This window comes from Gadus macrocephalus, chromosome 11 (genome assembly GCF_031168955.1).
Source record: "Gadus macrocephalus chromosome 11, ASM3116895v1".
NCBI classification, from domain to species: domain Eukaryota; kingdom Metazoa; phylum Chordata; class Actinopteri; order Gadiformes; family Gadidae; genus Gadus; species Gadus macrocephalus.
Genome location: NC_082392.1, coordinates 25,656,451 through 25,668,660, shown reverse-complemented (window position 1 = coordinate 25,668,660; position 12,210 = coordinate 25,656,451). Strand labels below are relative to the sequence as shown.

The window sequence follows — 12,210 nt, the reverse complement described above, 5'->3', positions numbered from 1 at the left end:
ACCTTAGCTACGACTTGGCAACGGGAGGTGTAGTCCACTCAGCTATGAGCTAACGTTATGCATTGTACATATTTATAATTCGAAATTCGTCCCAGCTTTTATACCACAGATACTCTAGGGCAGGGATGCCAGGGTTACGGCCCACAGGCCGGACACGGACCGACTGTATGTCACATCCGGCCCGCGGGTGATAAGGGGAGAATATATGTATTTATTAGGGCTGTAACGATACGCGTATCAAACCGAAAATCGCGATACTCAAAGCCACGATCCTGTCTCGCGGTGTGAGAAGGCAGAAGCGCGATATGCCCTTTCTAACTCTTCGGTCAAATTGTCCGATTGAAATTTGCTAATAATTTGTCTAAATAATAGTCTGCTGACAGCGCCCCCTCCTATCGATGCCGTAAATATGTGACGAGATGCCCTCTCTGTGATCACAGCTCTCCGTGGCTACGGAGGATTGCATTTCTCCACAGCCGTCGAAGTCCTCATATGCGATATGAACGACATTTATCCAGAGTGGGCCAAGCGCGAAAAAAATTGCCTGTGTGATCCTGTCTCTATTGTTTTGTGTGATTTGACTGGCAGTTTGTCTGCTTATAGGTCGGAATGAAGCAGCCACCGATTATTGACAGGATGGGTACTTTATTCTACCGGACTCGTTCGCTTCTTCACTAGACACACGCGCTACCGCTCGCTCTCCTCGCTCGTCCACTCACTCGCTGACGTCACTCACACACGCATACGCACACTGCCATTCTCCCGCACACATATGCTACTCGTAACACTATGCCTCGTTATTGCGACGTTCATGTTTTTCCTCATCTATTGAAAGTTAGGCTATTAAACATGTTGCATTCTATACGGCCTGATTATGTCATTATTTAAGCTACATAGCCTAATAAGAAGCGCTAATAAGGATATTTGAATAAACCAACCAAACAGTTAAAGGGGCCCTATTATGCCTACCAGCAAAAAGCATCCTCCAACTGCAATCTTTGGTTATTTCTTTATTAATTTAGCTATACTTTAATCGTATTCTTTCGGTTCAAATCTGTTCAGTGTTCCAAGTTATTTGTTATTAAATGTTACATTAAGATAATTGGCATTTAAGTGTTTAAATAAAAAGCTTTTTAAATTTAAAAGAATCGTGGGATGTATCGAACCGTGGGTCAAAAATCGTGATACAAACCGAATCGTGAATTTGTGTATCGTTACAGCCCTAGTATTTATTGAATTTTATTTTTTATTTTTATTAATATTTTTATTTTTTTGGAATCCGTCAGTTGGTCTGCTACTGCTGCTGGTCTGTTACGATTCAATAACTGTTCATCCCCCATTCTCCATTGCATTTCGAAACGTGTTTAGAAAACACGCTTGTTTCATTAAAATGTATTCATCAATTAAGGCCGCCACCAGGGGGCGCCCCCAACACTTTTGCCGCCCCCAACGCATTTGCCGCCCTAGGCGATCGCCTAGTTCACCTGTGCAAGCCTTCAATAAATAAAATAAAAGTAATTAACAGTTTACACTTGTGTTATTAATAGGAAATGTGTTTTGTTGGCACCTAGTCTATTTTGTTGCATTTCTCATTTATAAATGTAGGCTACTTGCATGGATAGGAAAATGTTAAATTCTTACTGTGTGTTCACACCAAACGCGACGGGGCGACAGGATCCCATACAAAGTGACCGTATAGACTAGGGTTGCCGCGGTGTGGACATTTTCACACCGAGTAATACGCTTGTGTCAACACCGGTATTACCGGTATAAACGGTATTAACTTTGAAACTATAGGTCAACCGCCATCTTCTCCGTCAACTCTCCTCTCACACTCGGTGACAGCGGTGGCAGCGCACCAATTCTCGGCGTCTTATAATGTTCTATATATAATGGTATAATATAATTTTATATATCATAATATCACGGCCAAAAGCTCTGTGCGCCTCCGGATGGCCGTAGCGCGGGGAGCTCACGGAGGGATTGGGCTTTGCGGGGTTTGTTTACCGGCGTTGCTATGGTTAACGGTCTTGTAAGGAAGCACTTCAATTCTCGGCGTGACAATTCTCCCGCACAGAGCAGAACTGTGGCCTATTCTACACATTTACATTTTCTTAATTATAATTATATTATTCATTTTTACTGAATTTTTTTTTTATTACGAAAAAAATAAAAAATAAAATTGGTGTTGCCGGTGTGCAACACCGAGTAATCGGTGTTGGCCTCAACACCGGTAACACCGGTAATACCGTATACCGCGGCAACCCTAGTATAGACGCGTTTTGGGCGAATTTTTCGCGAGAGAAAACGGGCGTTTTGATTTGTCGCGCCACACTTTTGCCGTGCACAGGCAAGCGCGTTCACGAGAATTTGTTGCGTGAAAAATTCGCTCGAGTTCAAATATTTGAACTTTGACACGAATTTCGCGTGATGACAGCCAATCAGCGTTCAACAGCGTTGCCACTGAGTCACATGTGTAACGTAACAGCCAGAGGTGGGGGTAAGTCATCCATGTGCAAGTCACAAGCAAGTCTCAAGTCATAACCTTCAAGTCTCAAGCAAGTCCCAAGTCACTGTGGTGAGAATCAAGCAAGTCACAAGTCAAGTCATTGCTCAGGTCAAGCAAGTCACAAGTCAAGTCATACAAAAATCTGATGATCTAACCCAGTTTCCACATTTAAAAATCGGTAAAGAGAGTGGTTCATAAGTTGAGTTTTATTTCAACATTAACAATAACAATGTCTTAACAATAACAATAACTCAAACTATTCCAAAACCATTATGTGCATAGTTTGAAAATATTTGTATGATCATTACCTCCAACCTATGAACAGAATCAAATAGAACCTCTAGGTAGCTGTATACGAGAACAGTTCAAGTCAATCACTCAATCTCCCTACATGTTGGAGAATATTATTTGCAACACATGGCATCAGACATGAAAAAAAAGAATATTTTAAAAGTAATATCACACATACTGTAGGAAGGGGAAATAGTAATACACAAGCCTGAAAGCTGGTAGCAATCTTGCTGCCTCGCAACATACATCGACTTACAATGCATTGCATTTGCAAAAAAAATAATTTGACAGTACTTTGTCACTGAGTTCTGAATGATGCGGTCACATTATCACCCAACCCTGGCTGAACACACGTTCAACAGGTGCACTTGATGCAGGGACTGCCATAACTCTTACCTCCACCTTGAACAAAAAGACACTTACAACCACTGAGTTAGAAGTAGCCTCCTGACATGAAAATTAAACAAGTTAATCATCTGTGGAACGGGCAGGGCTCGAAAAACTCCAGCCAATGATTTTCAGAACCACCGAGTGGCATTGGACAGTACGTCAATCAAACGGTCGTACTGCACTCCCCTACCCCCCCCCGCGTGACCTCTTCGTGCACGTGCACATACTCAAAGCTCGTGACCCAGAGCAAGCTTCTGTTTGTTGTTATCCTGCGGTAGCTACTGGAGCTAGTTTACTAGCTAATCCACATTTGGACCTAGCACTAGAATACAACCCTAAACTCCAACCTAGCTAGCCTGGCTCACTCTCGCGCATCTGTGTTCGCGATCGTGTGTGATTGCGCGTCCATGTACTTGGAATGGGTGGAGTCAGCGTTGAAGGAGAGGGGGTAGGACGATTTGAGTTGCGTGTTTTCAAAATCTGCTGGCGTATCGCAAATCACATATCCAACCGTTAATCTAACTTTAAAAAAGTCATTTCGAGTCATCTGTCTCAAGTCTAAGTCAAGTCATGGGACCAAGTCAAAGTGAAGTCGAGTCTTTTATCAGTGTTAGTTAAGCAAGTCTCAAGTCCTCAAATTTGCGACTCGAGTCAAGTCATGTGACTCGAGTCCCCCATGTCTGGTAACAGCCAATCAGCGTTCAACCGTCAAACTCGGTGCAGTGCAGTCCGGGGTGAACTGCAGCATGGCGGAGAAAGTGAATGTTGCCGTTTGCGACTCCCGGAGCTCTATATATAATAGTATATAATATACTATAATTGTATATATAATATCACGGCCAAAAGCTCTGTGCGCCTCCGGATGGCCGTAGCGCGGGGAGCTCTCATAGAGTGGCAAAGTCACGCCCCTTCCGGAAGAGCTCATGGGACCTATGAGATCGAAAAATATGAATGGGTGTCAATGGAGAGAAAATAATTATTTTCTGGTCCCAGTCTTTATATGCCCTGGATTACACATATGTTGTTTGTGGATTTAAATGATAATTTTTCATGCAAAGAAAACTAAAAATTTTCGTGAAGAAGTTTGATAATTTTAGGTTTTATGTGAGGCCGCTTTGTGAACAAACAGGTCTTCTCTGCTCTCGACGCATAAGATATACGTCAACACACCCGCATTTGGAACTCGGCACAGAGATGGCACATAGAGATGGCACATAACTAAAACTCTCCACATGCCCTGACTTATAGTGGTTTTCACCTTTCTATGCTTTTAACCTCGCCTTGAAAAAAAGTGGTGAAGAGGAGCAGAGAGATCGCCATCTCTGTGCCAAGTTCCAAGTGCGGGTAATCCAGGGCATATAAAGACTGGGACCAGCAAATAATTATTTTCTCTCCATTGACACTCATTCATATTTTTCGATGTCGTAGGTCCCATGAGCTCTACCGGAAGGGGCGGGACTTCGCCACTCTATAGGGATTGGGCTTCTCTGGGTTTGTTTACCGGCGTTGCTATGTTTCCGGTCTTGTGTGTTCCAACGGTTTATTAGGTAGGCCTATCTAATAAATCTCTGTCTATTCAATACTTCATTCACTGCCTCTTCCGTGGTCATTACAATATTATGAATATACTGCGTCGCGTCCTCCGACGTCTCTCCCTCTTCCACAAAAGGTCAAGACATGCAATGGTGGTTATCTTGTTGTGGCGCGACAAATTCAACAAAACTTGCACAGCGACAGATTATGATGCGTGGCGCGACAAAACTTCGGCGACAACGCGAACGGGCGAAAGATTTCGCGTTTGGTGTGAACACACAGTTAGAGGGGAGCTGTCTCCTGCTTTAGGCTATGTAATTGTAGGCCTTATTGTGAGGCTATTTTGCGGCCAATGAAATTAATTTTTGATGTCTAGGACTTCAAGCATAATTTAAAATAGCCTACCTATCCATGTGTTGAGGCAGTGTTTGGCCTTTTCAGGCTTTTTCAGTCCGAAAGTGTAATCCGGCCCCCTGAGGTCTCTCTTGAAAAACATCTGGCCCCCTGACCAATTTCACCCTGGCATCCCTGCTCTAGGGTCTATAGCATATAACCGCGTTGTCTGATTACAGTTTAATTCATTTTTCACAATTTACCGGCTCTCGTTTTGAAGAAAATCCCTGCGCCATTTGTTTCAATGGGAATCGCCACGGTCTATACTTTCAACATAAGGTGTACTTTGAAATTCGTCCCAGCCTTTATACCCAAGATACTATAGGGTCTATAGCTTATGACCACGTTTTCTGATCACAGTTTAATGCATTTTTCACAATTTAACAGCTATCGTTTTGAAGGCTGAACAGAGTAAGAGTACTAAAGTGTGACGTCACGTTTCCATAGCAACCGATTTTCGGTTCTACACAAACCAAATGAACAAGGGGAAATCCTATGCCACACAAACCTTTTATAGAAAAGGAAATAATTTTTTGCGAATTGATTTGTGAGTTTGCTTTACCAATGCTGTAAGTAATATTTAGAATAGATTGTCTTCATATAAAAAAAACGAAACTAAACTAACGTTTACGAACTTTTCCTTTTAATACCCCAGGGGAATACATGAACGCCTCGACATGTTTCGATTGGTAGTGATTTTCACCTCTTGAAATGGATTTATTTTAATTCTGAAAGAAACGACACATGGAAGCAATGGAGAAATCCATCTCTCGTTCGGTTGTTTAGAACTGAAAATTCGGTTGCCAGGACAACGGGACGTTTTCACTTTAGTACTCTATTTGAGTGGAACAATTTAGCAGGTGTCCATATATATGGGTTTAGCCTTATTGAACTAGTTTAAAAAGAGAACATTTTGACTAAAAGTAATGACTAAAAGTTGACTAAAATGTAAGGACTTTTCGTTGACTAAAACTAGACTAAAACTACAGAGGAAACAATGACGAAAATCTGACTAAATCTAATAAGCATTTTTGTCAAAAGACTAAGACTTCGGCTTGATCCCAATACTTTGCTCGTTTCAAAATCTCAAAACCAGTTTAAAGGTAGCATAAGGGGTAAGGGGGACTGCTAACATCCCCTCCAAATCGAGATTTTCAATGGGCACACTCAAAGCGCTTCAGTTCTGACTTGCTCCCACAATACCTTGCGAGAAAACGGAAAATCAAGAGATATCCTAGACAAGATGGAGGGCGAAAAGATGCGACAGGATTGAAAAAACACAAATGTAAGTGTTTTCTCTGTAATTAACTATTAATTATTTTATCAATTATACTCTGCAGCCCGGCCGCGGGCTTCGAAGCCCGGCCGCGGACTCTCGGAAGATCCGGATATCATACGACATGAGCCCGGCAGCTCCCCGACCGTGGGCCGCCCGACCCTGGTCCACGGCTGGGCTGCAGAGCCCGTGATCGGGCTCTGCAGCCCAGCCGTGGACCAGGGTCGGGTGAACCGGCATCAATCTCGAAATGAACCGGCATCAATCTCGTCGCGTCTGTGTTTACACGCCGTCGACGTCTAATGATGACGTCACATGGTAGGGTTGTCCCATTTGGTAGAGAAGAAGGGTAGATGTAGGGGATTGGTTAGGGGTAGCAATGAGCAATCAGCAATGAGATGTAGGGTTGAGACAATGAGAAAAGAAACGGGATTGGGCCTAAATCTAAAATAGCTGACAAAATTAACTCTGGTTCGATTACAGGAGGCAGCATCGGGTGACCTATAAAAAATATTAGTCGCACCCTTAAATATTTTGGTCGCACTCTGGAGCCCTGTAAGTTGTTGGTGCTTAGATTTATTTGTAGGGACCCAGTCATGCTACTGCAGTGGTTTGGTGCTATTATTTGCAATATTAGTGGTTAAAAAAAACGATTTGGAAGCGAAACTCGCTATCCCAAGCCAATAACATGGAAGCCAAACATTGCACCGTGCAATCTCTATTACTCGATTTTCAATGAAAAAGGTATCTTGATGGCTTATTTGATGGGTTTCCTTGCCAAAACAATGACCCTGGGTTTAATTTTCACCGGATTTACACTTTAAGGTAGCCCCCTCACCACCTAAATATTAAGATAGCCCCCTCACCACCTACACCTCAAGGTTGTCCCCTCACTAGCTAAACATTAAGGTATTCCCCTCGCCAGGTAAACGTAGGGGTCACTCCCTCACCACCTAAATCTAGGGGTAATTCCCCACTACCTCGCTGATGCATGGGGGTTGTTTTTAATTAAGTAATGAAGCTCCTTTGTTGTTTCAATATCTAGAGTCGACAGAAAGCCATTCCAACTCCATGAAAGCATTTCAAGGGCTTGAGCCTGGGGACTTCACAGGCTTCCTCAAAATCCTTCGAAGCCCTCCATCCCAGCGGCTGCAGTCCCGCTGCACGGCTTTCCTCAACACCATCGAAGCCTATCATGTAATAATGAAACCAGGCTTCCTTTAAAGTGCCACTCAACACTCGGTAGCTAATGCCTCTTTTCCACCGACAGCACCAGCTCAACTCGTCACGACTTAGCATTGCACGACTTTATTTTGTTCCAGGCACGTCGTGTTTCCATATAGAATAAAGTTCCTCTTCAACGTTGGTGGGTCGTCATAGCACACATGCGCGAAACTGGGCTCAATTTAGAATCGTATAATTCAATCTGAATGTCCATGAAATTGAAAATAAATTCAATCAATTACACATTTCTTGATGTAGACTATAAGTTGAATTAGACAAACTATGCCAGGGTTATTTCACAGATTTAGAATTTAGTTACTTTGAATCCCCTACAACTTATGTTTCTAATGGCGCAGTCAGGAAAGTCATGAGAACTCAGTTTATTTTTTATTATGATCAGTCATGCACACGGTACTGTCTGAGGTATAGAACATGAACATTATGGGGCTTGACTTGGCCAACAACAAACTACAGAGACATCACCCCCTATAGGGAACTTGTTATGGAAATTGCTGTATGTTCATTTAGTTATGAATGCTGCTGACTATTGTAATTTTCTACAGGATTTGCCAGTTCAAAAGCAGTCTGACCTTGTGCAGGACTTCTACCAGAATATGGCTGCTTACTTCAGTGGGTTATTCCAGATTTCTATATCCCCTTCTCACTGTTTGCCATTCATCAAATATATTTGAAGTACATGGTTTTCTTAGCAGGTTTCCCTGAGTCTCAAGTCCTTCAGATGATGGAGCACATAGAGAAGTTAATGATGACCCGTCTGCACAAATGGGTGTTCTGCCATGACAGTGTGGATGACGAGCAGAAGGACCTGGCTCTCCAAAGGAGGATACGGTCTGTATCATTGCTTCCACAACACTTTCTTGCACGTTTTTAAATGCCACGTTACGGTGAATAAATACAAATGTTGCCCACATTAGACTGTTGAAACTAAATCAAGTGAAGAATGACTGCCCTTGCAACTTTAAGGGGCTTGGTCAGGCTGGCCATTTCTAATATTAGTAGTACTGCTTCATATGCGCTTTGTGAAAACATCGAAGCAACAACAATGTATCTGCAAAAAGTTTACTGGAAAGGTTTTGCCGTGGACGTTAAGGAAAGCAAAGGAAAAATAATTGAATTCGACAATATAGCCTCAGGGCTCCAGACTGCAACCAAATGGTCGCATTTTGCGACCAAAATGTGAGCGTGCGGTTGGTTGCACATGTGTGACCAGTAAATGTACCCTTTTTTTTTTCTTCAGTTTTTTACACGTTAAACGGGGAAGGGGCGCTTCAATGAATTCGGAATCTGTAGCAGGCCAATGAGCGTGAGGAGGAAAGGGAATGGCCACTGTTAGGTGCTCTTGTGTGGAGGGGGAGGGTCCTAGGGATTAAATGTTGAGTGTGCGTAAATGTCTCTGTGAGCAAACTATTGACTCGTTCTTCGGACCTGCGGCTAGTGTGCCAGAGCCAGAGTCCTGCACGGGTCTTATTTTGCAAACCCGCACCTGCCCGTACCCGCAATACTTAAAACCGCATCCGACCCGTGTTCCCACAGTAGCGTGAATTACATTCCGCACCCGGCCCGACCCGCTATAAATTCATATCGACGCCTGACCCACGCCCGAAGGAAAATAAGACACATTAGTTGGAACGCCGGGGTATTACACTATGTTGTGTTCGGCCTGGTGCTTTAGATTGCTGTGCAAAAAAAGCACATCATCCACTGTTGACGGCTTCAGTTGACTTCTCCGCTCCTGAATAACATATCCAGCACTGGAGAAGTCTCGCTCGCAATCGCAAAACCCGCGTCTGAACCGACCGAACCTTGACAGTACATTATTTTTCACACGTTTCATCCGAATTGTGCGGGTTACCCGTGGGGTACCCAGTCAGGCCTTCATGTGCCATAAAGGGCTTTTCACACGGGAGGCGTTTGTCGCGCCTGCTGCATTCTCAATGGAGAGGCGAGTTGGCAGAGTGGAGGCGCAGCGTCCTGTCAAGCAGCATGACAAGCGGGCGCACTCCCGTGAAACTGACGCTTCCGTGCTCGTCTAACGCATGTGCGTACGCTTGGAAACGGTTGGTATAGATGTGAATCACAATAAAATGTGACACTGAATTTGAAACCGCACATTGTAATATCTGCATCTATTATCAAAATATGTATCAGTAATACATAAAAAAATAATGAGAATCACATTGGCATGTTGATTTACGGTGTGTGCCCCTAAGATTTCTGGTTGTGCCCCTAATATTTTCTGGAGAAAAAAGTTAGTCTGGAGCCCCTGAACTTCTATACACGGTGTTCATGACGTCCTAGGTCTATACTCTGGTGATCATGACGTCCTACGTCTATCCTCTGGTTTTCATAACATCCTAGGTCTATACTCAGGTGTTTATGACGTCATAGGTCTATACTATGGTTCTCATCTGGTCTTCATAGGTCCCTCAACTGGGTGACGCCACAGATGCTGAGTGTGCCATTCCCTGATGAAATAACCCTCATCACAAAGGACCCGTATCTACCTGCTATCACAGGTTTCTGATTAATGGTATACATTTAGCAACCTTCTTAAAGCGGACATATTATACCACCAGGTGTGAGTGTGATTAATCATTACAAGCCTTTTTGAAAATGTGCCGCTTCTGACATCACAGGTGGGCGTGTCCACCTAGATGTATGACGGATAGATGAGCAACATTTGCTACAGTCCACTGGGTAGACTGATTTATCCAGCACACAGCTAGGTGGACACGCCCACCTGGGATGTCAGAAGCGGCACATTTTCAAAACGGCTTGTAATGGCTTATCACGCTCACACCTGGTGTTCTAATATGTCCCCTTTAAGCAAAACGTTGCTGGTAGTTTTTAACTTCCTGCTCTAATCCTCACACCAACAGCCATCATCGAGATGGATGCCAAACGGGCGCCACAGGACAAACTGGCATGTGTCATCAAATGCAGCCAGCACGTGTTTGAAGCTCTGTCCACCTCCAACAGCGAGCCAGCCAACGCCGACGACTTTCTGTCGGGGCTCATCTACGTGGTTCTGAAGGCTAACCCGCCCCGCCTCCACTCCAACATGCAATACGTGATACGCTTTGGCCTGCCTCACAGTCTGATGGCTGGAGAGAGCGGCTACTACTTCACAAACCTGGTGCGTTCCTCACCCTTCATCATGCTTGGAACAGGTCTGGGAGACCTAACCATTGTTCCCTCTGTTCTAGTCATGTGCCGTGGCCTTCATTGAGAAGCTGGACGGCTCCGCCCTCAACCTCAGCCAGGAGGAGTTTGACGACTACATGTCTAGCCGGGCCCCGTCCGGGCAAAGGGCGGCGGAGAGACAGCGGGGCGCACAGTCGACGCAGCACATTCTGGACGAGCTGAAGGTCCGACAGCAGCAGCTGGATCAGGGAGCCAACGATTTCCAGGCAGAGCTGCAGCAGTGGGTGCGAGAGGTCCACACTAAAGTGGATGAAGCGCAACTCCGGAGCGGCTTTATACAGAAGGACCTTAGGGCTCACTGTGGACTGGCCCAGAGTGCCTCGTCCCCAGGCCCAGTGTCTGGGGCAACACACCCACCGGAGGACCTGAGGGCTCACTATGGACTGGCCCAGAGTTCCTCATCCCGAGGCCCAGTGTCTGGGGGACAACAGGAGGAGGGCGTCGCAAAGCTGATCTAGAAGACGCAAACTGTTTGAGAGCCAGAATGCTGACCTTGTGCTCGAGGAGGATGTCAAGATTGTAAATTAGTGTTTTAATTTAGCGATGTGTGAGAAAGGTACCGTAACAAATTCTTAGGTACTTGAAATACAATTTGCACACACACATTTATATTATTATTATCATCTCTGGCTTAGAAAATGCTTGTTTAATCTTTATATTGTGTTGCAAACCAAACAAATGTCACCATTCCACTTGTTGATTGGCTATTGAAGGTTTAATTTCAATGGCAATATAATTTAACGTAATGTATAGAACACAAGATGCATTCAAAGCCAGTATTGATATAAGATACATATTTTTTTTCCTTTCTTGTGATCAAGGAAAGTGCCTTAATACAAACTGTGAATCGGATGTATGGAGAATGCATGAAACATATGTAATAGATCATAATTTATATAAAGTTTAATAAAATGAAGTTATCGTGCGTTGTGCACACAGCCTACGGCCGTGTTCTGTAAATATTCTACAACACTCCGGGTGCTCCGGCGGGGTCCTGGAGCTCTATGTCTAAATAATATATCATACATAGATATCTTGTCATATAATATATATTATCATGGCCAAAAGCTTTGCGCCTTAAGACAATATTAGGAATCACAAACGACTGTCGGGTTCTCCGACGTCTCTGGTTCTTCCACGTCCACAACATCAATCTGAAGTAGACTGAACCACGACATGAAGGGAAAGGGATTTTCCCGCGATTGTCTCCCGCCAAAGCCTCGTTTCCGAGGCAGCGGGCAGCGCTGAGGCACCAACGCCTCCTGCAGCGGGCAGCGCCGAGGCGGTGGTGCTTCGTGGTGGTAGTGGTGGCAGCGGGCACCGGGGAACATCGCTGTTCATTATCAAAATGAAGCCCCTTCAGTGAGAA

At 44.3% G+C, this 12,210-nt stretch overlaps 1 protein-coding gene across 3 annotated transcripts in view; it reads left to right on the top strand.

The window, feature by feature from the left end:
- LOC132467326 (rab5 GDP/GTP exchange factor-like) overlaps positions 1-11,783 on the top strand; it is a 32,962-nt gene extending 21,179 nt beyond the window's left edge. For 2 of the 3 annotated variants that reach the window (XM_060064555.1, XM_060064556.1), the window contains exons 4-9: positions 7,438-7,589; positions 8,180-8,246; positions 8,327-8,465; positions 10,059-10,153; positions 10,517-10,773; positions 10,844-11,783. In XM_060064555.1, the coding sequence (XP_059920538.1) occupies positions 7,438-7,589; positions 8,180-8,246; positions 8,327-8,465; positions 10,059-10,153; positions 10,517-10,773; positions 10,844-11,299 (1,166 nt within the window). In that variant the 3' untranslated portion in view covers positions 11,300-11,783. The remainder of the gene's footprint in view (positions 1-7,437; positions 7,590-8,179; positions 8,247-8,326; positions 8,466-10,058; positions 10,154-10,516; positions 10,774-10,843) is intronic. The other variant, XM_060064557.1, reaches the window with a different exon arrangement.
- Positions 11,784-12,210: the final 427 nt, after the last annotated feature.